Source organism: Salvelinus alpinus, chromosome 9 (genome assembly GCF_045679555.1).
Source record: "Salvelinus alpinus chromosome 9, SLU_Salpinus.1, whole genome shotgun sequence".
Taxonomy (NCBI): Eukaryota; Metazoa; Chordata; class Actinopteri; order Salmoniformes; family Salmonidae; genus Salvelinus; species Salvelinus alpinus.
The window spans coordinates 51,586,835-51,612,042 of record NC_092094.1 but is presented as its reverse complement, the minus strand read 5'-3'; the positions used below and the strand labels follow the sequence as shown (position 1 = coordinate 51,612,042).

At 44.5% G+C, this 25,208-nt stretch overlaps 2 protein-coding genes and 2 non-coding genes across 7 annotated transcripts; 3 read left to right on the top strand and 1 right to left on the bottom strand.

The window, feature by feature from the left end:
- Positions 1-10: 10 nt before the first annotated feature.
- LOC139584000 (protein RIC-3-like) lies at positions 11-10,757 on the bottom strand. The gene is made up of 6 exons (XM_071415507.1): positions 10,514-10,757; positions 8,665-8,888; positions 8,193-8,274; positions 6,348-6,441; positions 1,852-1,982; positions 11-1,572 (listed from the first exon to the last, which is right to left on the bottom strand). The coding sequence occupies exons 1-6, from the start codon at positions 10,623-10,625 to the stop codon at positions 599-601; spliced, it is 1,617 nt and encodes a 538-aa protein (XP_071271608.1). The 5' UTR covers positions 10,626-10,757; the 3' UTR covers positions 11-598.
- Positions 10,758-20,885: 10,128 nt separating this feature from the next.
- Positions 20,886-25,127, top strand: LOC139584003 (large ribosomal subunit protein uL15). Of its 4 annotated transcripts, none has more exons than XM_071415512.1 (7): positions 20,886-21,263; positions 21,648-21,696; positions 22,274-22,348; positions 22,916-22,979; positions 23,069-23,144; positions 23,789-23,963; positions 24,955-25,127. In XM_071415512.1, the coding sequence occupies exons 3-7, from the start codon at positions 22,346-22,348 to the stop codon at positions 25,081-25,083; spliced, it is 447 nt and encodes a 148-aa protein (XP_071271613.1). In that variant the 5' UTR covers positions 20,886-21,263; positions 21,648-21,696; positions 22,274-22,345; the 3' UTR covers positions 25,084-25,127. The 4 variants fall into 4 exon arrangements, with proteins under 4 accessions (XP_071271613.1, XP_071271615.1, XP_071271614.1 ...); XM_071415514.1 differs by having other exon boundaries at positions 20,993-21,263; positions 21,648-21,732; XM_071415513.1 differs by lacking the exon at positions 20,886-21,263 and having other exon boundaries at positions 21,303-21,696.
- On the top strand, positions 23,318-23,447 carry LOC139531188 (small nucleolar RNA SNORA3/SNORA45 family). The gene has a single exon (XR_011666292.1). It is a non-coding gene; the product is annotated as a small nucleolar RNA SNORA3/SNORA45 family (small nucleolar RNA).
- LOC139531187 (small nucleolar RNA SNORA3/SNORA45 family) lies at positions 24,257-24,387 on the top strand. Its single transcript, XR_011666291.1, has one exon. It is a non-coding gene; the product is annotated as a small nucleolar RNA SNORA3/SNORA45 family (small nucleolar RNA).
- Positions 25,128-25,208: the final 81 nt, after the last annotated feature.

Here is a 25,208-nt window from a genome sequence, read left to right as displayed (position 1 = left end):
TGAGACATGGTTGTTGTCAAACCAGAATATTTTATTTATGAGATTCCACAGTAGTTACTTTTTTTGTAACGCTGACATACAGGTATATAGTAATCAGTAGTGAATAAATAAATAGTGTATAAAAGTGAATGCTTTTTCAATAACTTATACCCATGAAATAAGATCATTCCCATGTATTCTAATTATGGTTTATTGCACTAAGAGGACAAAAAGCATCCTCTCAAGCCCAGATGTGAATCAAGACAGTAGCACAGTGCCTTCCAAATCATTCAGTTCACTGTAATGTGCATTGTGCCAAAGCTATTATGCGATAGTGGACATCTGAACAAGGCATTGGTACAATACTGTGGGTATGACTTCTGCTTCAGACTGTCACTTAGGAAGAGAGGAAGAGATACCATCTTTCTCGGGTGGAGCTTTTTGATCCTATGTTTATAGACTGGCTACTGCTAACCTTCATGCTATGGCCCATCCTGTTTGTAGGCTAGGAAGAAATGTTGCTAGACGGGCATAGCCAGACTCAAGTTTGTGGGGCGCACTCTACTTTCCCAATTATAGGAAGGAATTTAGGGGAAGTCAATCAACTGTTTCCTTTTGGTCATTTCTTCTGCTTCTTGTTCCTTTTCCTTCTAACACGAGAACGGCTAGTTGACATCTCCGTTGACAGGTTAACACCGTCCTTTTCCTCTCGCTCCAACATGGTGGGCATCTTCAGTGTAAACTCAAGCTCCTTCCCTTGCTCCTCCTCTGCACCACCCCTGTCTTCATCAGCCAGATCCAGCTTGTCATTGGCCCCACCCTCCTCCCTGTCCATTCCTTCTTTCTCCACCTCAGTCCCACCCACATCACACTTAGCCCCACATTCCTCATTCCCAGTGGCCAAATCAGCATCTCCCTCATCAGTATTCAAATCAGCCCCTGCCTCAGCTACACCTACATCATCCTCAGCCGCACCCTCCTCCTGGTCAGCCCTGCCCTCTTCTTGGTCAACCCTAACCACCTCCTGGTCAACTACGCTTTCTTCCTGGTCAAGCCCACCTTCTTTCTGGTCAGCCCTGCCCTCTTCCTGGTCAACCCCAACCACCTCCTGGTCAACTACGCTCTCTTCCTGGTTAAGCCCAACTTCTTTCTGGTCAGCCCTGCCTTCTTCCTGGTCAACCCCACTCTCCTCCTCGTTTGGCAAACCCTCTTCCTGGTCAGACCCACCCTTATCCTGGTCAGCCCTACCTGCCTCCGGATAGTCCCCACCCTCCTTCTGGTAAGCCCCACTCTCCTTCTGGTAAGCCCCACTCTCCTCCTGGTAAGCCCCACTCTCCTCCTGGTAAGCCCCACCCTCCTGGTCAGCCCCACACTCCTCCTGGTAAGCCCCACTCTCCTCCTGGTAAGCCCCACTCTCCTCTTGGTAAGCCCCACCCTCCTGGTAAGCCCCACTCTCCTCCTGGTAAGCCCCACCCTCCTGGTCAGCCCCACACTCGTCGGTCCTCTCTGGCTGCTCTTCGGTGCTGGTCGCCTGGGTATGGTCGTATCCACAGAAGGGCTCTTCCCAGCATGGATGGGGATCCTCTGGGAAACCTAATTCAACCATGGATACATAAACAGTATATCATTACATTTCCATACAGCCCTCAGAGGCATTAAACCCTACTTACTGTATGTTACACCAAAATCTTGTATATCTCTGTATTGTTGAATGTAGATAACATATTCAGACAAGTCTTGAATGATGTCATAAAAGAGCCAAAGTTTGACTTCCATTAAAGAAGCACAAATGACATGTTGTTTAGAAGAATGCCCACAGTGGTGTGGGGTGGTACAGAAAAAGGCTTAGAAAGGGTTTCAATCCCAGTCTACCTTCCCAGTGTTGTGCCCCCATCTCTGCGGGGGCGACCCCCTCCACCAGGCGGCCCTCCTGCATCACCCGTGTGATCTCTCTCAGCTGGAGAAGCAGTCTCTCCTCCTGGTCGGCACTCACCCCTGTCACCCTGCAGAGAGAGCAGCAGAAGCATAGGTAAGTATGCTAAAGGCAGCGATTCCCAAACTAGGGGTCGCGCCTGATATGAAAATGGGGTTGTGGGAGAATTTCCAAAATTCAGAGGAAAAAAAAGATTAACACATTTTTGTTGTTGATATACACTGCTCAAAAAAATAAAGGGAACACTTAAACAACACAATGTAACTCCAAGTCAATCACACTTCTGTGAAATCAAACTGTCCACTTAGGAAGCAACACTGATTGACAATAAATTTCACATGCTGTTGTGCAAATGGAATAGACAAAAGGTGGAAATTATAGGCAATTAGCAAGACGCCCCCAATAAAGGAATGGTTCTGCAGGTGGTGACCACGGACCACTTCTCAGTTCCTATGCTTCCTGGCTGATGTTTTGGTCACTTTTGAATGCTGGCGGTGCTTTCACTCTAGTGGTAGCATGAGACGGAGTCTACAACCCACACAAGTGGCTCAGGTAGTGCAGTTCATCCAGGATGGCACATCAATGCGAGCTGTGGCAAAAAGGTTTGCTGTGTCTGTCAGCGTAGTGTCCAGAGCATGGAGGCGCTACCAGGAGACAGGCCAGTACATCAGGAGACGTGGAGGAGGCCGTAGGAGGGCAACAACCCAGCAGCAGGACCGCTACCTCCGCCTTTGTGCAAGGAGGTGCACTGCCAGAGCCCTGCAAAATGACCTCCAGCAGGCCACAAATGTGCATGTGTCTGCTCAAACGGTCAGAAACAGACTCCATGAGGGTGGTATGAGGGCCCGACGTCCACAGGTGGGGGTTGTGCTTACAGCCCAACACCGTGCAGGACGTTTGGCATTTGCCAGAGAACACCAAGATTGGCAAATTCGCCACTGGCGCCCTGTGCTCTTCACAGATGAAAGCAGGTTCACACTGAGCACATGAGCACATGTGACAGAGTCTGGAGACGCCGTGGAGAACTTTCTGCTGCCTGCAACATCCTCCAGCATGACCGGTTTGGCGGTGGGTCAGTCATGGTGTGGGGTGGCATTTCTTTGTGGGGCCGCACAGCCCTCCATGTGCTCGCCAGAGGTAGCCTGACTGCCATTAGGTACCGAGATGAGATCCTCAGACCCCTTGTGAGACCATATGCTGACACATGCACATTTGTGGCCTGCTGGATGTCATTTTGCATGGCTCTGGCAGTGCACCTCCTTGCACAAAGGCGGAGGTAGCGGTCCTGCTGCTGGGTTGTTGCCCTCCTACGGCCTCCTCCACGTCTCCTGATGTACTGGCCTGTCTCCTGGTAGCGCCTCCATGCTCTGGACACTACGCTGACAGACACAGCAAACCTTTTTGCCACAGCTCGCATTGATGTGCCATCCTGGATGAACTGCACTACCTGAGCCACTGGTGTGGGTTGTAGACTCCGTCTCATGCTACCACTAGAGTGAAAGCACCGCCAGCATTCAAAAGTGACCAAAACATCAGCCAGGAAGCATAGGAACTGAGAAGTGGTCTGTTGTCACCACCTGCAGAACCATTCCTTTATTGGGGGTGTCTTGCTAATTGCCTATAATTTCCACCTTTTGTCTATTCCATTTGCACAACAGCATGTGAAATGTATTGTCAATCAGTGTTGCTTCCTAAGTGGACAGTTTGATTTCACAGAAGTGTGATTGACTTGGAGTTACATTGGGTTGTTTAAGTGTTCCCTTTATTTTTTTGAGCAGTGTATATATAATAATATATATACACACACCTTTATAATATTGTCTTTATCTCAAAATCATTGTAATGTGGTTAACCTTAAAAAATACATAATAAAAAAATATATATCTAATCTAAAAGATCATGGGAAAAGGCCGCACTTGAATCATTCACACAGTGAATGGCTAGGCCCATTACGATATGAAACCACACACTATTGCAGAGACTTTGATATTACCGGCTGCAATTGATAAGGTGAAAACAATGTATGGTGAGACAGAGGCACAGAAACTCGCATCAATACCTTTGTCAGATACAGTGCATTCGGAAAATATTCAGACCCCTTGACTTTTTCCACATTTTTTACGTTAAAGCCTTATTCTAAAATGAATTAATTGTTTTTCCTCATCAATCTACACACAATACCCCATAATGACAAAGTGAAAACATGTTTTTAGAAAATGTTGCTAATTTATTAAAATAAAACAGATCCCTTATTTACATAAGTATTCAGACCATTTGCTATGAGACTTGAAATTGAGCTCAGGTGCATCCCGTTTCTATTGATCATTCTTGAGATGTTTCTACAACTTGATTGGAGTCCACCTGTGGTAAATTCAATTGATTGGACATGATTTGGAAAGGCACATACCTGTCTATATAAGGTCCAACAGTTGATAGTGCATGTCAGAGCAAAAACCAAGCCATGAGGTCGAAGGAATTGTCCGTAGAGCCTCGAGACAGGATTGTGCCGAGGCACAGATCTGGGGAAGGGTACCAAAAAAAATCTGCAGCATTGAAAGTCCCCAAGAACACAGTGGCCTCCATCATTCTTAAATGGAAGAAGTTTGGAACCACCAAGACCCTTCCTAGAGCTGGCCACCCAGCCAAAGTGAGCAATCGGGGAAGAAGGGCCTTGGTCAGGGAGGTGACCAAGAACCCGATGGTCACTCTGACAGAGCTCCAGAGTTCCTCTGTGGAGATGGAAGAACCTTCCAGAAGCACAACCATCTCTGCAGCCCTCCACCAATCAGGCCTTTATGGTAGTGGCCAGACGGAGCCACTCCTCAGTAAAATCCACATGACAGCCCACTTGGAGTTTGCCAAAAGGCACCCAAAGACTCTCACCATGAGAAACAAGATTATCTGGTCTGATGAAACCAAGATTTAACTCTTTGGCCCGAATGCCAAGCGTCACGTCTGGAGGAAACTTTGCACCATCCATACGGTGAAGCATGGTGGTGGCAGCATCATGCTGTGGGGATGTTTTTCAGTGGCCGGGACTGGGAGACTAGTCAGGATTGAGGGAAAGATGAACAGAGCAAAGTACAGAAATATCCTTGATAAAAACCTGGTCCAGAGCGCTCAGGACCTCAGACTGGGGCGAAGGTTCACCTTCCAACAGGACAACAACCCTAAGCACACAGCCAAGACAACGCAGGAGTGGCTTCGTGACAAGTCTCTGAATGTCCTTGAGTGGCCAAGCCAGAGCCCGGACTTGAACCCAATCGAACATCTCTGGAGAGACCTAAAAATAGCTGTGCAGCTACGCTCACCATCCAACCTGACAGAGCGTGAGAGGATCTGCAGAGAAGAATGGGAGAAACTCCCCAAATACAGGTGTGCCAAGCTTGTAGTGTCATACTCAAGAAGACTCGAGGCTGTAATTGCTGCTAAAGTCGCTTCAACAAAGTACTGAGTAAAGGGTCTGAATACTTATGTAAATATAATATTTCAGTTTTTTATTTTGTATAAATTTGCACACAAAAAAATACCTGCTTTTGCTTTGCCATTATGGGGTATTGTGTGTAGATTGAGGAAAATGTATATACTTAATCACTTTTAGAATAAGGCTGTAACAACAAAATGTGGAAAAATGTTGAGGGTTCTGAATACTTTCTCAATGCACTGTAACACTGTTAAACAAATAAGTTATGCTATTGCTAGCAATGAAGAGGAAACTCTGACTGAACGACTCAAACTCCCCAGCTTATGCTCACCAAATGGACGTTAGCTCTAAGGGCCAAGATGCCCATGCATTGACTTTTGTTTGCTATACATGTCGGTGGATGCTTTTCACAAGGACAATTTGTTCTGTCTCACGAGTCCTGAGCATGAAATGGCACAGGGGATGTTCATTATGTTGCTGAGTGGCTATATTGACTATAAACTGATTCCATGGGAGCCCCACATTAAACGTATGTGTTTGTGAGTTGAGAAGACAATCAGAAATACTGTTAAAATGTTTTTCAATTGACTGCCATAGCCCCAAATAAAAGTAAACATTAGCTGTTCTTTTTTTTTTTTTTATGTGGTTATGGAAATGGGGTCGTGGGCCAAAAGAGTTTGGGAACCCATGGCTTATGGTCTACCCATTAGAATTTATTACAGGTATGCTAATTCAATCAATAGGACATGCAATAACAGTTAAGTACACACATTAATAGCAATGTAAATACATTGTTCAATTCAGATTGTATTCAATAACATTTTATTCCAGATTTTTTAAACTTTTTTTAATCCAATATTTTGGCCGGCAAAAATGGTGTAAAGTGGGAAAGAGACCCAGAATAATTTTTTAAAAGTTGAATATATGTGTTTTGGTATGCAAAGAGAGACTGAAACGAGAATAAATGAGAGATGTCCGAGGAGCAAGACTTTGGCCGGGTAAACAACAAACCTTTCAGGACTGTGGCTGGCTTTGGACACAATCCTCTCCATCACCATCTCTGTCTCCCTCAGCTTATCCTGCAGCTGAGTCAGCTCAAAGTCCGCTAGAGAGGAGGAGAGAGGGTCGGTTAATACTTTTCAGGATGGCATTGTCTGAAGTGAAGCTAAACTATTTGATTGTACAGTCGTGGCCAAAAGTTTTGAGAATGACACAAATATTAATTTCCATAAAGTTTGCTGCTTCAGTGTCTTTAGATATTTTTGTCAGATGTTACTATGGAATACTGAAGTATAATTACAAGCATTTCATAAGTGTCAAAGGCTTTTATTGACAATTACATGAAGTTGATGCAAAGAGTCAATATTTGCAGTGTTGACCCTTCTTTTTCAAGACCTCTGCAATCCGCCCTGGCACGCTGTCAATTAACTTCTGGGCCACATCCTGACTGATGGCAGCCCATTCTTGCATAAATAAATGCTTGGAGTTTGTCAGAATTTGAGGATTTTTGTTTGTCATCCGCCTCTTGAGGATTGACCACAAGTTCTCAATGGGATTAAGGTCTGGGGAGTTTCCTGGCCATGGACCCAAAATATCAATGTTTTGTTCCCCGAGCCACTTAGTTATCACTTTTGCCTTATGGCAAGGTGCTCCATCATGCTGGAAAAGGCATTGTTCGTCACCAAACTGTTCCTGGATGGTTGGGAGAAGTTGCTCTCGGAGGATGTGCTGGTACCATCCTTTATTCATGGCTGTGTTCTTAGGCAAAATTGTGAGTGAGCCCACTCCCTTGGCTGAGAAGCAACCCCACACATGAATGGTCTCAAGATGGTTTACTGTTGGCATGACACAGGACTGATGGTAGCGCTCACCTTGTCTTCTCCGGACAAGCTTTTTTCCAGATGCCCCAAACAATCGGAAAGGGGATTCATCAGAGAAAATGACTTTACCCCAGTCCTCAGCAGTCCAATCCATGTACCTTTTGCAGAATATCAGTCTGTCCCTGATGTTTTTCCTGGAGAGAAGTGGCTTCTTTGCTGCCCTTCTTGACACCAGGCCATCCTCCAAAAGTCTTCGACTCACTGTGCGCGCAGATGCACTCACACCTGCCTGCTGCCATTCCTGAGCAAGCTCTGTACTGGTGGTGCCCCGATCCCGCAGCTGAATCAACTTTAGGAGAAGGTCCTGGCGCTTGCTGGACTTTCTTGTGCGCCCTGAAGCCTTCACAACAATTGAACCGCTCTCCTTGAAGTTCTTGATGATCCAATAAATGGTTGATTTAGGTGCAATCTTACTGGCAGCAATATCCTTGCCTGTGAAGCCATTTTTGTGCAAAGCAATGATGACGGCACGTGTTTCCTTGCAGGTAGCCATGGTTGACAGAGGAAGAACAATGATTCCAAGCACCACCTTCCTTTTGAAGCTTCCAGTCTGTTATTCAAACTCAATCAGCATGACAGAGTGATCTCCAGCCTTGTCCTCGTCAACACTCACACCTGTGTTAACGATAGAATCCCTGACATGATGTCAGCTGGTCCTTTTGTGGCAGGGCTGAAATGCAGTGGAAATGTTTTTTGGGGGATTCAGTTCATTTGCATGGCAAAGAGGGACTTTGCAATTAATTGCAATTCTTCTCATCACTCTTCATAACATTCTGGAGTATATGCAAATTGCCATCATACAAACTGAGGCAGCAGACTTTGAAAATTAATATTTGTGTCATTCTCAAAACTTTTGGCCACGACTGTATGAAACTATTTAAATGACTGATGCTGTTTCTTTGTATAGAATTATCAATCTAACTGATTCTTAAAGAGGAATGATTTAAGAATCGTGAGATTACAGTTTGTAACTCACTGATCTTTCTCTTCCGGTTCTCTGCTCTCACTGAGGGAAATCTGGGTTCAGCAGGTACGGCGCACTTCCCCTTTGAGGTTATCTTTTGAGAAGAGAAAAAAACATTCTACAACAATAGGATTTAAGGATTTAAACATACAACACGCAGATTATAAATGGGCATTTGATTTGGACCGTTTGTGAGAATAGGATACAATGGACTGTTTCCATGCGTGTCTTCCTAGTATGTGCATGTGTACGCATGTTAGGGCTGGGCCAGACTACTTGATTCAAGGTTTGTATTCGATACATTTTCGCATGCAAACTTTTTGTCTACAGCCCCGTTGCACATTTTAAAACGCTAACATGCCTGTACTCTAAATAATTTTCATGAGAGTACTGGAGAGTACTGGAACACACACATTCTTTAAAATGATCATCCCTATTGTCTGTATGTATGTATGTATCCTATGTCAACCCCACAACATTGCACCTTAAACAGGATGTAGAGGATGTAAAGAAGGATCGCAAAGCCGTAGATGGGGATGATCTGCCCTGCCAGGTTGGACTTGCCCCCGGTCCCTACCCCTGTGCCCCCACCCCCCTTAGCCCTGGCGATAGCCTCGGTGTTGTGTGCCCTGGTGGACCCAGCAGCCCTCTGGCCCTGACTGTCCGGGGCCATCTGCCGGTGCACCATGGGAGGAAACCGTCCTGAACCTGCAAAGCAAATGTGGTAGATGAACCCGATACTGTGATATACTGGAATTAACACTGTGGATACACTGGAATAACAACTTTGTTGCGACGGTGAGTTGGACTTACGCTGTTGTGATAAGGTAGCCCTGCTGTGGTAGCCTTGCTAATGCTGGGTGGATGGGTTTACGGTAATTAAATATTGTGTTGGATGAAGGGTGGGCGGGTTGAATAAAGAGACAATACCTTAATAAATCCATAAATTTATTATAATTGTGCAATTTATATCTTTAGGCTACATTGAGGTTATTTTAGACGATATGGCATTAGTGCATAAGCCTAAACTTTAGGGCTGAACTGTACATGAGTCAAATAGCCGACATGCCAATCGCCAAATGCTTTTGGGAACAGGCAGAAAAAGTTGACGTCAATCCACGGAGGCAAAAAGAACCGTGTCCGGAGTTTAATTCAATAAGAGAAAAGCTGCAAAATGGAGAGTTGAAAATAAAGAGAAGGGAGGGCCAGAAAAGTAGGCTAATGTTTGGGAAAGATTTGGTGAGGTGGAAGAAGAGGACGAGAGCAGTGCCGGCTATGTTATGTGTGATGATTGTGAGGCGCTACACAAATTCGACAGTCACAAGATGGGGACTTCAAATAGGCCTATGGCACGTCAAGGGAAGCCTACTGTTCAGATGGGTTAAATGGAAACTGAAATCTGTACACTGACTGTAAACCTATAACCTCTCACATAGCTTTTATATTAACTCCTGCAGAATTAAGCATTTCTCGCAGTAAAATAGTACACCAAATGTAAACAAAATGTTTACTTGGGAACAGGAGTGGAAAAATATGATTTCTTTATTTCAGCATCTTGAGAGAATGTGAATGCTCAGTTAGCACCTCTACAGATGGTATCTATCTTTATCAGCATCATAAAAGCTGATAGTATTTCAACCAAAGGTTTATATTTCCTTACAACTGGTCAAACTGATGTAATTTGGAAATTTTGCACAGAATTTTTTGTCCCGAGTTATTGCATTTTCTCCCCGGTCCCTAAACGTCTTTGCTCCGTGAAAGATGACAGAGAACACTTTACCAATGTCAACTAGATTGAAGCATTCATTCTATCGATTTATGACATTATTCTGGTGAGCAATGGGTTATTTAGTATTTTAGGGCAACATAATGACAGCCTACATGCAGCTTCTCTTCTACCTAATTTATAGACAAGTTGACTAACAAATAGCCTACCAGAATGTCGGAAATTATAGGCAGAAACATATCTAAATCTGGCAACAAAAAAACCCTGCACCCAGTTAAAAAATCGTCCCCCCGTCTTTGACAGTAGCCTGTTGCGCAATTTCTATATTTGCGTGTTAGGGTCGGGTGCGGGACTCAGATTTGAACTTTTTCACATAAAGTCAGGCTGTTGCGGGTGAACAAACAACTGACCCACCACTCCTCCCCGGTGATGACAGCGCCCTCTGTAGGGATGTAGCTGGTATTGTTCAAAGATAACCAGAAATAAACGACGATGCGCAGTAAAAAGAAAATGTGTTACTTGCAAGGAAAGGTAAGCCTACGTACGAATCTATAATAGTTAGCTAGAATAATAAAGATATTTAACATTTTTAGAGCGTAAACCTTACCCTCGGTCTGTGCCTTCTTCCCTCCGCCTAGCAGCATTTTCGGAAGCAGAAGAGCAACGCAGAGCACGAGACAAGACACGAGCGTAACCTTTTGAAATGTTGACATCGACATTGTTACAGCCGCACGGTTGCTTTTGCAGGGAAATGTACTTAAAAGGCAACAAAAATACACAAACAATTCAACACAGAGGGTCAAGTGGATGCTGCGTCGGGCTCCTCAGCATCATCCATTTGTGTACACGTCCTTCGCTGAAAAACGGAAGTGTAACCTTTGTAGTGGATGCACCTCTCCAGTAGATGGCGTCAGAGAACCTTTATTTATTTCGACCAAATAGAAAATAGAAAGGCTGTGATGGCACTGCATCCCTTTTTTGTAAATATGGTAAAGTCGTTTTTTGAACTCTTTATACCTGCTATAATTACTGTCTCTGTGTGATAGATTAGATATTGGTAATAGCTGGGAAAAGGCCTATACAGGTTAATTGGAATTGGACCCCCTTTGCATTGGACAAGGCCCTGAAGCTCATCTCATATCTGTCCCCCCATATTTTTCAGGCCAGCCACTCCTTTTACTACATAGTCTGTAGATTAGCCCAACTTACATTGCCCCATAACATGAAATATGACATGTTATTACTCCTACCATGTAGATACAAGGAAACCACTATCTGTGATGCTCAGAACAAAGCATCCCTTTTCACACCACGGGAGCCAAGACAATTTGAGCCAAGACAGGCTGTTTTGGTTTAGCAGAGGTGGGACCAAGTCACTGTTATTCGAGTCACAAGCAAGTCTCAAGTCACAAGGTCCAAGTCTCAATACGACTCCCAAGTAGAATGGTTCGAGGCTCGAGTCAAGTCCAAATCGTGCATTTTAAGAACAAGTTCAGTAGAGTCCCAAGTTTTTTAAGCCATTTAGCCACAACTTTGTAAGTATGTTTGGGGTCATTTTTCATTTGGAAGTCCCATGTGCGACCAAACTTTAACTTCCTGACTGATGTCTTGAGATGTTGCTTCAATATATCCACATACTTTTCCTGCCTCCTGATGCCATCTATTTTGTGAAGTGCACCAGTCCCTCCTGCAGCAAAGCACCCCCACAACATGATGCTGCCACCCCCGTGCTTCACGGTTGGGATGGTGTTCTTCGGCTTGCAAGCCTCCCCCTTTTTCCTCCAAACATAACAATGGTTATTATGGTCAAACAGTTCTATTTTTGTTTCATCAGATCAGAGGACATTTTCCCAAAAGTACAATCTTTGTCCCCATGTGCAGTTGCAAACTGTAGTCTGACTTTTTTATGCCGGTTTTGGAGCAGTGGCTTCTTCCTTGCTGAGCGGCCTTTCAGGTTATGTCGATATAGGACTCATTTTAGTGTGGATATAGATACTTTTGTACCTGTTTCCTCCAGCATCTTCACAAGGTCCTTTGCTGTTGTTCTGGGATTGATTTGCACTTTTCGCACCAAAGTACGTCCATCTCTATGAGACAGAATGCGTCTCCTTCCTGAGGGGTATGACAGCTGCGTGGTCCCATGGTGTTTATACTTGCGTACTATTGTTTGTACAGATGAACGTGGTACTGTCACGTTCCTGACCTATTTATGTTAGTTTTTGTGTGTTAGTTGGTCAGGACGTGAGGTTGGGTGGGCATTCTATGTTATCTGTTTCTATGTTGGTTTAGGGTTGCCTGGTATGGCTCTCAATTGGAGGCAGGTGTTTGGCGTTCCTCTAATTGAGAGTCATATTTAGGTAGGCTGTTCACAGTGTTTGTTTGTGGGTGATTGTCTCCTGTGTCCGTATGTCTGTTCGTACCACATGGGACTGTAGCGTTTGTTTGTTTCGTTTCGATGTCGTCTGTTTTCCTGTACGTAAGTTTATGTTTAGTTATGTAAGTTTATGTTCAGGTTGCGTCAACGTCGTTTTGTTATTTTGTAGTTTGGAAAGTGTTTTGTTTCGTTTCGTGTGCCATCAATATTTATAATAAAGATGGCTTATTTCCCTGAGCCTGCGTTTTGGTCTGAGGATCCTTCTCTCCTCACCTCATCCGAGGATGAGGAGAGCGACAGCCGTTACAGAACCACCCACCAATCCAGAACCAAGCAGCGTAATTTGGAGCAACGGGGACGTATACAGGACTTGTGGAGTTGGGAGCAAATATTTAACGGAGAAGGACCATGGGCTAAAGTGAATCACCGTCCATGGGAACAGCTGGAGGCAGCTCGGAGAGTGGAGGAAAAGAGAGCAGAGGCTACCGGGAGTTATGAGGGAACGCGTCTTGCACGGAAGCCCGAAAAGCCCGTGAGTAACTCCCAAAAATTTCTTGGGGGGGGGCTAAGGGGTTGTGGGCCAAGGGCAGGTAGGAGACCTGCGCCCACTTCCCAGGCTTACCGTGGAGAGCGGGAGTACGGGCAGGCGCCGTGTTACGCAGTAGAGCGCACGGTGTCTCCTGTACGAGTGCATAGCCCAGTGCGGGTTATTCCACCTCCCCGCACTGGTAGGGCTAGATTGGGTATTGAGCCAGGTGTCATGAGGCCGGCTCAACGCGTCTGGTCTCCAGTGCGTCTCCTCGGGCCGGCATACATGGCACCTGCCTTACGCATGGTTTCCCCGGTTCGCCTACATAGCCCGGTGCGGGTTATTCCACCTCCCCGCACTGGTCGGGCAACCGGGAGCATTCAACCAGGTAAGGTTGGGCAGGCTCAATGCTCAAGAGAGCCAGTACGCCTGCACGGTCCGGTATTTCCGGCGCCACCTCCCCGCCCCAGCCTAGTACCTACAGTGCCTACACTACGCACTAGGCTACCAGTGCGTCTCCTGAGCCCTGTTCCTCCTCCACGCACTCTCCCTGTAGTGCGTGTATCCAGTTCGGTGCCTCCAGTTCCGGCACCACGCACTAAGCCTCCTGTGCATCTCCAGAGCCCTGTACACACTGTTTCTTCTCCCCCTACTAATCCTGATGTGCTTGCCCTCAGCCCGGTGTCACCAGTGCCGGTACCTCGCACCAGGTATAGAGTGGGCTTTGAGAGTCCAGTGTGCCCTGTCCCTGCTCCCCGCACTAGTATGAAGGTGCGTGTCCTTAGCCCGGTGCCTCCAGTTCCGGCACCACGCACCAGGTCTACAGTGCGCATTATCCGGCCAGAGCCATCCGTCTCCCCAGCGCCATCTGAGCCATCCGTCTCACCAGCGCCATCTGAGCCATCCGTCTCCCCAGCGCCATCTGAGCCATCCGTCTCCCCAGCGCCATCTGAGCCATCCGTCTCCCCAGCGCCGTCTGAGCCATCCGTCTGCAATGAGCCTGCAAAGCCGCCCGTCTGCCATGAGCCTACAGAGCCGTCCGCCAGACAGGAGCCGCTAGAGCCGTCCGCCAGACAGGAGCCGCTAGAGCCGTCCGCCAGACAGGAGCCGCTAGAGCCGCCCGCCAGACAGGAGCCGCTAGAGCCGCCCGTCAGACAGGATCTGCCAGAGCCGCCCGTCAGACAGGATCTGCCAGAGCCGCCAATCAGACAGGATCTGCCAGAGCCGCCAATCAGACAGGATCTGCCAGAGCCGCCAGCCAGACAGGATCTGCCAGAGCCGCCAGCCAGACAGGATCTGCCAGAGCCGTCAGCGAGCCATGAGCAGCCAGAGCCGTCAGAGAGCCATGAGCAGCCAGAGCCGTCAGAGAGCCATGAGCGTCCAGAGCCGTCAGCCTGCCATGAGCGTCCAGAGCCGTCAGCCTGCCATGAGCGTCCAGAGCCGTCAGCCTGCCATGAGCGTCCAGAGCCGTCAGCCTGCCATGAGCGTCCAGAGCCGTCAGCCTGCCATGAGCGTCCAGAGCCGTCAGCCTGCCATGAGCGTCCAGAGCCGTCAGTCTGCCATGAGCTGTCTCTCAGCCAGAAGCGGCTAGTAATCCTGAACTGCCCCTCAGTCCAGAGCTGTCTCTCTGTCCGGAGCTGCCCTTCAGTCCGGAGTTGCCCCTCTATCCTGAGCTACCTCTCTCTCCTGAGCTACCTCTCTCTCCTAAGCTCTCCCTCTGTCCTGAGCTATCCCTATGTCCTGAGCTACCTTGTCCCAGAGCTGTCCTTGATTCTGGTGTTGCCCCTAAATTTAGGTGGGGTTATTTGGAGGGTGGTCATTGTGGGGAGGCTAAGGAAGCGGGGATTGATTATGGTGGGGTGGGAACCACGCCCGGAGCCTAAGCCACCACCGTGGTCAGATGCCCACCCAGACCCTCCCCTGGACTTTTTGGTGATGCGTTCGGAGTACGCATCTTGAGGGGGGGGTTATGTCACGTTCCTGACCTGTTTTCTGTTTAGTTTTGTGTGTTAGTTGGTCAGGACGTGAGTTTGGGTGGGCATTCTATGTTATCTGTTTCTATGTTGGTTTAGGGTTGCCTGGTATGGCTCTCAATTGGAGGCAGGTGTTTGGCGTTCCTCTAATTGAGAGTCATATTTAGGTAGGCTGTTCACAGTGTTTGTTTGTGGGTGGTTGTCTTCCGTGTCTGTGTCTGTACACCACGCGGGACTGTTTACGGTTTGTTTCGGTTTGTGTAGTCTATGTTTCCTATTCGTGCGTTCTTCTTGTTTTATGTAAGTTCGTCGTCTAGGTCTGTCTACACAGTTTGTTGTTTTTGTTAGTTTAGTCAAGTTCGTGTTTTCGTTAATAAAATATGTCATTTCACTACGCTGCGCCTTGGTTCCCTCAATACTCCTCCTCTTCAGATGAAGAGGAGGAGGACTGCCGTTACAGGTACCTTCAGGCATTTGGAAATTGCTCCCAAGGATGAACCAGACTTGTGGAGGTCTACATTTTTCTTTCTGAGGTCTTGGCTTATTTCTTTTAATTTTCCCATGATGTCAAGCAAAGAGGCACTGAGTTTGAAGGTAGGCCTTGAAATACATCCACAGGTACACCTCCAATTGACTGAAATGATGTGAATTAGCCTATCAGAAGCTTCTAAAGCAATGACATAATTTTCTGGAATTTTCCAAGCTGTTTAAAGGCAGTCAACTTAGTGTATGTAAACTTCTGACCCACTGGAATTGTGATACAGTGAATTATAAGTGAAATAATCTGTCTGTAAACATTTGTTGGAAAAATTACTTGTGTCATGCACAAAGTAGATGTCCTAACCGACTTGCCAAAACTATAGTTTGTTAACAAGAAATTTGTGGAGTGGTTGAAAAACTAGTTTTAAAGACTCCAACCTAAGTGTATGTAAACTTCCGACTTCAACTGTATGTATATATGTTTGGGAGCCACTGGTAGAGCCTACTTTTCTAAATGCATTGTGGTTCGACCAGAACACTGACATGTTGCCAAGGCAGAGATGACTGGCTGAAACCGAGACGCACGTGGACAGCAGAGGCATTCATTCTGGACTAATGACAATTGCCAAATGTCTTTACACATGTTTTGTGTAATAGATGTCTCTTTCCCTTCACCGCTGTTTGGAGGCTGGAAATATGTTTCGAATGGATGAACGTGCACGGGTAGCCTAGTAAAGGAGCCCTTTGAAGTAATTGTTTGACAATCCGATGAAAACATAATGACTGGTTGTGTTTATGGCACAATAAAAAGTCATACGTTTTAAAAGTTAAATGACAAATCTTTACAACTAGGCCCATAGAGATCCTATTGAATTAATAGGGATTCTATATGTAATTCTATGATTAGGCCCATTTATTTATTTTTTGCTGCACGTGTAAGCACGTGCACGTATAGGAGATCTGGTACCAGGAAGAAATGAATTGTAATTTCACCCCCGATAGTCCCCAGTCCTAAGCAGCAAGCGAGCTCTTATGTGGACACTTTTAATATATATGTATAGTGATGTGCCGTAAATCTTTCTCTGTTTATACGTGTATGCTTGCTTTTGCTGTATGACATGGAAAGAATTTCCTAATGAATACAATCAAGTCATCATCATCATCAACATAACCCACTCTTTGGTCCAGGCTGGACAGTGTGTAGGGTGTGCCTGCCACCTGGTGGTCTGTCGAGGGGTGTATGGTCCTACAGTCATAGTCCACGCCAGGGTCTGGGTCACTCCGGAACAATATGCACACCCAGTCACCCCTGTAGGACAGCGAGAGAGGGTCAGAGTCACATTTGTCAAACTTTCTCATCCTATCCAGGGGCTTTCAGTATTACATAAACTGTCGGTAGGGTTGTTGGTTACATATTTCATATTGTAGCTCTGTGAACATTGTCAACAATGCCAACAGAAGACAGTTTCTGTTTTGCACAACAGTATTCTAGACATTCATTAAATTGTATCCACACATGTAACATTTGCGGGATGTAAAGCTCTAATTGATTTTTTTTTTAGATATCATTATAAAACGTTTATAAACACCAGAAAATAGGATCTCAATACGTACAGTGGGAAGTTTAGGAGGGGTGATACATGGCAGGAGAGGTGGTAGACCTTAGGGCAGCCATCACAGCACAGCAAGTCGCCCCCATTCAAATACACTGCGCAGAAATCCTCACTCTCCATCCCTGTTGCCCCTTGCTCCTTCTCAGGCTGCTCATTGGACACCACATAACACCCCTCAATGTCCTCCCCATCTTCAGGTTCTCAATCAAATTCCAATTTTGTTTCTGATTCTGACTTTGGATCCAACTCTATTGACGGATTCAGTTCTGACTTTGGTTCTGGCTCCAGGTCTGATTATATTTACAGTGAATCTGAATCAGATCCAGATTTCAGACCTGGATCCCATACAGACTCAGACTAACTCTGATTCAGGTTCAGATTCAGACTCCAAGTCCAGTACTAGATACTGTATAAAGTCAAATATATAGCATTGGAAAATAAATCCATTACTCTATACAGAACTGGGACAGATCAGCTTTGTTGATGGGCATGGAGGTAAGCCATTTCAAACTAAATCCCAGGCAATTAACAGCGTAATGTGTATCCTCTCTATCCCAGTTTGATTTGAGGTGGCCGAATCGTAACTTGAGAAACATCTATTAATTTAACAAAAAACTCATGCAACTCTTTCATTGATATCAAAAGTACTAATGTATTTGTTTTAAAGCTTAATGTATGTTACACTATCGAAACATAAGAAAATATGTGGAGGACCAGGTGGATCTGTACCATAGAGGTAGATAGACGGCCCTTCTTTTTGCTATAATGACTTCTGTGACGGCATGGGTAGTGCCATTGAGGGCTATCTACATTTTTAAGAAGTCCTTATTTTTCAACTTCTATGAGTTTATTGGCAGTCGGTAAACAAACTGAAAGGGTGAATACTGGCATCTGGAGTGTGCTGTCAGAACAGGCATAGAATCAAGGTTGGTGATTTACAACCACATGCAGTGATGGAATGTTCATTAACCCATTGGATGTCCCAAAATGCTTCAAAATTGTGAAAATCCTCAATGGCGCTGCCCATGGTAAAGCAGGCTTTGGCCTGGTCTGTACCTGTTGGAAATGTGAAAAGCTTTATTGAAAGTTCATTATCCAGGTGTTATAAATACATAATACATGCATTATAAATATTATAATTGTAATATTATATTATAAATACAATTCAATCTGTACTTCAATGCACATATGGTGTGCATTATAATAAAGAGTAAGAAAGATGAGGTGGGGAGAGAGGTGTTGAAGACACCTCTAAAGGAAAGAGGTAAAACAGAGGAGCAGGGAAGACCGCATATGATTAATGAATTACAGTGCTACCCTAATATTCTCTCAGTTCATCACAATTACATAGTGTCTCTAGCGGTGTCTCCTAACCAGCCTTGGGCTCCCAGTCGGCCCGAAGGTTATTTTAAGAGCAGGTGGGGTGGCGATGACGGGACTGGCTTCCTCTCTCACATCAAAACATACCTGCAGATGAGAGAGATGGAGAGAGAGCATGATTAAGCTTTTTTTATTTTTTATTCTAACACAGTCAGTCATCATAATCATCAGGAGGTGAAATGCAAAACTGACCTTGGAACATTAACTCTGCTCTATCTGTATTTCAATGCAAAGCATCTCTTTAATAATACTTCCTGTTGACCCGACCAAGTGACCTCTCACCTATGATCATGCTGTTCCCTCTGTGTCAGCCAGTTCAGATGCGGGAGGGGTTCACCAACACAGCTGATATAACCTAGAGGATTTAGTTAAGAAGGGGGAGTGGGATGAAGTGAAGGAGACTGTTATTGAGAAAACAAGGTAGTTAACGAGACTGTGTTCAACAGGAATCTGTGTGTGTAGTGTCACCTGGTGTCCATACTAAGTGGCTACAAAGTACTTTATGCTGAAAAACAGACATGAGGACAAACAATACAAGATAATGTCATTATTAGACTTTTACATTACCAGATCACAAATGAGTACATAAATACCACTTGAAGCTTGATGATGACTTTATCATTTTAATCAGTTGTGTAGTGCTAAGGCAACAGCTGGGGAGGTGTCAGGTTCACCTCTGTTCTTAAAGGGTGATTATTCCAACTATCTGTGAAATGCTGCAGATCTGCCTGCAGACGAGGTAGGAACACATATCTCACACAGAAGAGGTGGATAGAATTTGACAGGTCAAGGTAGCCTTCTTCCTCCAAACTGTGCAGCAAGTTGGATTACTGACATGTCACGTTAACTCCAAACATCTCTCCATAAGCGTTTGTTATTGCAAGGCTAACCCCCAGGGAAATCATGACTTGGCAGAAACAGGGGCTTGATAGTCCAGTGAAAATGGCTGAGTGTTGATGTGGTGTAAATCTGAAAATTAGCAGCTGACATCTTAAGGGTTTTTTAATTAATGCATGTGAGACAGGTTCCATGTACAACAAGACAGGCAGAAAGGAGGAGAGAAAAAGAACACCGGACACTTTTGCCAGAAATAAAGCTTCCACGGCCTGTTCCTCGGACAGTGAACATACATCTGGCAATATCTACATTTTTGACCCCTTGATCAGCTCGCACTCCGAACGTATAGAAAATAGCTTATTTTTTGTAGATATGAAAACAATAACTGAGAAATGACCGTTCTCCAGAAGCCTTCGCTGCTCCCGAGGGGCGTCGCTCATGTGTATGTTGGCATTGGCATTGTCGTGGTATGCCTGCAGCTGTACGTTGTTTGGGACCCCGGCCATTTGGTAAGGCTGATATGTGTTAATTTGTGCATCGTCTATAAGATGTGCCTGCTGTATGCCTACAATGGTCCAAGCCATCATGTGACTATTTAAGTGTGATTGGTCTATGTGAGTGATGGTACTACTCTTTGCTGGGGTTGGTGATAATGCTGGTGCATTTTCACAGGGGCCACAAACCTGCAGGTAGGATTGTTAGTTGTATGATGGGAATGGTGTTTGTTGGTGCACTTTTTGCACAACCACCTCTTCTTGCAGAGGGCACACACACTCTGGACTTGACATCACAGTCTGCACAGCACGGCAAACGTAATAGTAAATTCACTCAGTGTAAAATCGATTCTTGTGAAATCCATAACTCACAGGCACCTCCTGTAGATGGAAATGTAGTAGGCTGCATGTGGCTTACCGTAGAATGACATATTAGAACTTACATTTAATAAGCTCTCTGTGTGGCTTACACTGTTGAACTGCTTGTGATGTAATACGACTGAGAACAACATCACAATAAGATAAATATGCTATACTGTATGTTCATCTTAAACAATACAGGGAAGTAGGCTACAACATCACATAACGGAGCCTTAATATGAAGCCATCATCTGAGACGGGCTACTACTCCTATAGTCCCCTCATCAAAACATATTAGTAACATGTCCAAAAAGCAACCTCTTTAAAATGCATTACAGAGAAAATCACTCACGTGTTCCATCAAAGATAAATAGAACCCGTGGGCTCAGTGGGGCCTGGAGAAGTAGACATACTCTAATTTTGCCAAAAATGTCATTAACAGCCCACCCGGCAAAGGAAGGCGCCCTGTGTAAAACAAATCTATAAGAAACAGTGACACGTATTCTGAAGGACCTAAAATGATGAATCCTATATTGGTATTTCACAGTCAGGCCAACCCAATATGTACTGTGCAAGTAGGCTAATAGTAGGCCTACTACTGAAATAGATAAACGAGGCTGTCAACGGAGTCAGAATTTCACCGGTTTCAGATGTATTTATTTTTTATTCAGGTTTTTGCTCTCAAAGTCGCACTTTATTATAAGTCCACAACAATGTTTAAACCACATCAGGTGACCACTTTTGAGGTCTGAGAAAAATCTAAGACATTTAGATTTTTGAGTGTAGTTACCCTTTAATTCAAGTCTGCAAGCACCAACACTGTTGTTTGGTTAGCTGTCTTTCTGTAGTGCACATGAGATGGCGTTTGCAAAACAAATGGCCACTGGATTGATGCAAATAATCATGATATAATTCTGCCAGGTAGAATTTGACTCAATCATGGACACTCTTACTGAAAGTGGTGGCTTCTTCACGTGATGTATTGCTGCCATGTTATGTTGCTGTCTTCGGTTTCTGTTTATGCAGTGTCGTGATGTGTATTTTGTCCTATATTTTTTTATCCCAGCCCCCGTCCCCACAGGAGGCCTTTTGGCAGGCAGTCATTGTAAATAAGAATGTGTTCTTAACTGACTTGCCTAGTTAAATAAATACAATTTTAAAAAGTTAGTCGTAGGCTACTTTGTAGCTAGTTAACATTTAATTGAAGGTTTTTGGGAAAGCCTTTCCGGGAGTTTAGGCCTATCATTAGCGTCGCTATATTTTTCCTGTTCCTTAATTGTTTGAAACCTTGACGTTTTACTTCATATGAGGCAACAGGTAAGACATGTATTTAACTTGCTTCAAAGTCCAACCATAGAAATGTTGAGGGAAATATTTTATAAACAGTTCCTCTTATGCGCTCTCCTTTTCTATTGGTTTTCAAATCAAATTGTCTAGCAGCCAAAGAGATTATCATAGTCAATTAGTAACCCATGATGATTGCATCTCCCCTCTCTAACTTTCTAACGGATATGTTCATCTCTGTTAATGAAACAGCTCACGTGAATTGCGCATTTTAAAAAGTTGTTTTCCCGCAAATAGAATGTTGGAACATTTGCTCTTGCGCACATTGCTGCGCTTAAATTGTGAATAAATGATATTTTATCAACATTTTAAGCTAAACATTCTGATCTGTTCCATCACCCTTATTAATTGATACAGCATATACCTCCACTACACTACTTTGAAACACATCTATGGGGATTAAGAGGTGAGTATACACCATGCCTAGGCTACTGAAAAGAACGTGAGTATACCCTGCACTACGCCACTGAGTTGGTTCTTCTTCAATGCAAAAATAACTTGGGTTGAATTTGGTGGTCGTCTTCTTCTATGATTACATGGCGGTCCGCAAACAACCGTTTAAGTGCATGCCGCCACCTACTATGCTGGAAAATACGATAAATCATGAGCTGCCCAATTCTGTACAGTACTACCATGAACATAAATTAACTTGGTGTTACTCCAAGTGAGATATTTGCTACAGTCTCTCTCTCTCTCTCTCTCTCTGCTACACGTGTGACATAAACAGATCATAGAGGAAATACCCCATGAAATATTTCTGATTAATTAGAAATTACAGACTGCCTATTGACTTTTAATTTCACTTCAGTTTGATGCAGGCCTACAAAGATTAATCATTCGGTTTTGGTTGGGGGAAAACAGAATTCTCATTCATTCTAATTCAGGAATTAATATCACTGTTTCATTAACGAGGTCAAATGATCTATGTTTATTCTGTATTCCTCTTGGTGTCCGTCTGATGTCGCTGTTGGTTTCTATGAAAGTTGTCGGAACGTAAATCTCGTACAAAACCGTGAGATTTCAGATTCCCATTCCTCTTTCACCTCTCCTCCAAGATGGTAAGTGTCGTCGTGTATACTGCTGCTGTAAAATTAGGTTTAAATCTATGTCCATCCTGTGTTGTACGAGTAGAAAAATCACAAGTTTGTTTAGTTGTCTTATATGTTATAGACATTGTCCCTATCCATTGTCATTATTAAGGAGAATACGTTAGAAAAACGTTGTAAACCGGCGAGTTCTCCCGAATGTTAGATACAGGCCTTTGCTTGGTAGCGACCCACGTTTACTGACGTTACAATTTCGTAAATTCTTAATTCTGTCACGAAACTCAAGTGAACAGTTCTTATAAAATATTTTATATCGAAATACTTGCAACATTAGCCATTATGACCACATCTATGTTGTGGTAGTTTAGTTTACTAGCTAATCTATTAGTCGCTAACGTTACCTGCCATAAGTAGGGTAGCTTGAAGCGAAGTTGAACCTCGAGCGTATGTGTTTTATTTATCTCGTTCTTGCCCCGTCATGAAGTATTCTGTTTGGTTGTTGACATGGTTAAATGTCTCCTACATGTTGTCCAATCATGATATTTATTTTGTTATCCTAAAGTAAATTATGTCTTGCAGCCTACCAAGAAGACCAAGACCAGGAAGCTCCGAGGGCACGTCAGCCACGGACATGGTCGTATCGGTGAGTTGAGCATGGTCAACATTGGTGATACTTGTGGATAGTAATGGTAGCTATTGCAAAACGTGTGAGTATTGTTTCTCTCATCCTAGGCAAGCACAGGAAGCATCCTGGAGGTCGTGGTAATGCTGGTGGCATGCATCACCACAGAATTAACTTCGACAAATAGTGAGTAGAGTACTTTTCCATTTTTGTTTTTAGTAAGAAATGATTTAACGTATTAATTGTGAACCTTTACTGTAGGTGTACACTGCATTGTTTGGTGGCTTGAGTAGTAAGAAAACATTATCAATGTTGTGTTTTTTAAGAGGGAGTGATCCTCGGCATAGTGCGTGACGCTATCAGAGACTCAGAGTCTCATCTTGACAAACACCATTGTCTTGGTGTGCTAGAGTTCTCTAAGAGTGAAGACTGGTCCTATTCACCGACTGGCCCCTCGTAGGCTAGTCACCCACATGGGCAGTTACAAGTGTTGATATTTTTGTCAACACATCTATATTAGTCATATTTTTTTTTTTTTTAATGCTCACTTTACTGAAGGCTGTAGGATGAAATAATTCCTTGTCGTGTTCATTTTGTGCAACAGCTTGCCTTGTCATGCTGTGAAGTTACTATTGACAACACATACAAAGTCCTGTATTTATTTTTTGTTGATGGGTTTTGCTTTCTGGAGGATTTTCAATCCCACCACTTCTGATGTCATCTATTGATTACATTGTCATGAGTGTTAAGACTGTGCGTCAACTTCATCACCAGTAAGAATTTGGTGTGATACAATATGCTTGACATGTCTGGTCTCTGTGCTTCCACAGCCACCCTGGGTACTTTGGTAAGGTGGGCATGAGACACTACCATCTCAAGAGGAACACCGTGCACTGCCCCACTGTCAACCTGGACAAACTGTGGACGCTCGTGAGCGAGCAGACCAGGCTCAACTACGCCAAGAAGCCCGAAGGCCCTGCACCCATCATTGATGCCGTGCGCGCTGTAAGTGTCTTCCCAGAGCACCATATGTCTGGTCCCAGGCGACGGTGCTGGTTCATACATATATTCTCCCTTAAGTGTAATGGTTTTTGAAGGTAGATTTGGATTTATTTGAGGAACAATTTTGACTTGCCTCCAGTTATAGCAATATTATGGCATTTTTTTTGAATATGACCAGTCTACTCTACAGGCCTTTTATTTAGCCCTGTGCTAACACACCTGGTTCAGGTAATCATTCCCCTGGTTAGTGGCTTATAAATAGCTTTGTGTTCAGTAAGCCACATGGAGTGATGCTGTCAGAGACTCAGAGTCACATCTTGACAAACACCGTTGTTTTGGTGTGCTAGAGTTCTCTAAGAGTGAATACTGTTCCTATTCACCGGCTGGCCCTGTAATAGGTCAATCGGCCACATGGACAGTTACAAGTGTTATACATTGTTGCCAGGACTGTTCTAGAGCCATGTTTGAGCAGGAGCTCTTGGCCTTTACACTCTGTCATGCAGAATTATCTAACTGGGCTGTGGAGAACTTGCTTGTGTACTAGCTGGCCATTCAAACTAAACTGATGTAATGAAATCCCTAATTAGAGGCTTGCACAAATGACGGCCTGCTGCGGTTGTTGAATAACATGGGCTTCTTGACCAGTAGTGCCAGGGTGTCAATGGTTTAGACTTAAAAATCAAGTTTGTTGTAGCCATGCTGACCTCTGGCACTGAATCTTAGACTGGCATTTGTGTGAAAGGAGCTGCTGTGAGGGTTTATCAAGTGGATATAGGCGGTAGCTAGTAGTTCGAGATGGCCATGCATGTCTTTAAGGTCTGTATACTTGTGTAACTGGATCTGCTGCCTATTGTTTTGGAATCATTCATTTAGCAGATGCAGCATTTAGGGCCATGTACTTAATAGGACTGACTTTGTGGGATGGTGGGCAACTCAATGAGATGTCTAACTTTTTGTGTAGATGTGTTAAGCAATGTTGGTTCTGTCTCCACAGGGATACTTCAAAGTGCTGGGCAAAGGCAAGCTGCCCAAGCAGCCTGTGATCGTCAAGGCAAAGTTTTTCAGTCGAAGGGCAGAGGAGAAGATCAAGGCAGTGGGAGGAGCCTGCGTGCTGATGGCATAAGCTCCTGTCAATGTTTTTTGCAAGAATAAACTGTATAAATTGGATTGGCTTTGTCTTGTGGTCTGTTGAAGATGTAAATGTTGTCTGACGCTTATCTCACACATTGTTGGGTAATAGTTGTTGCG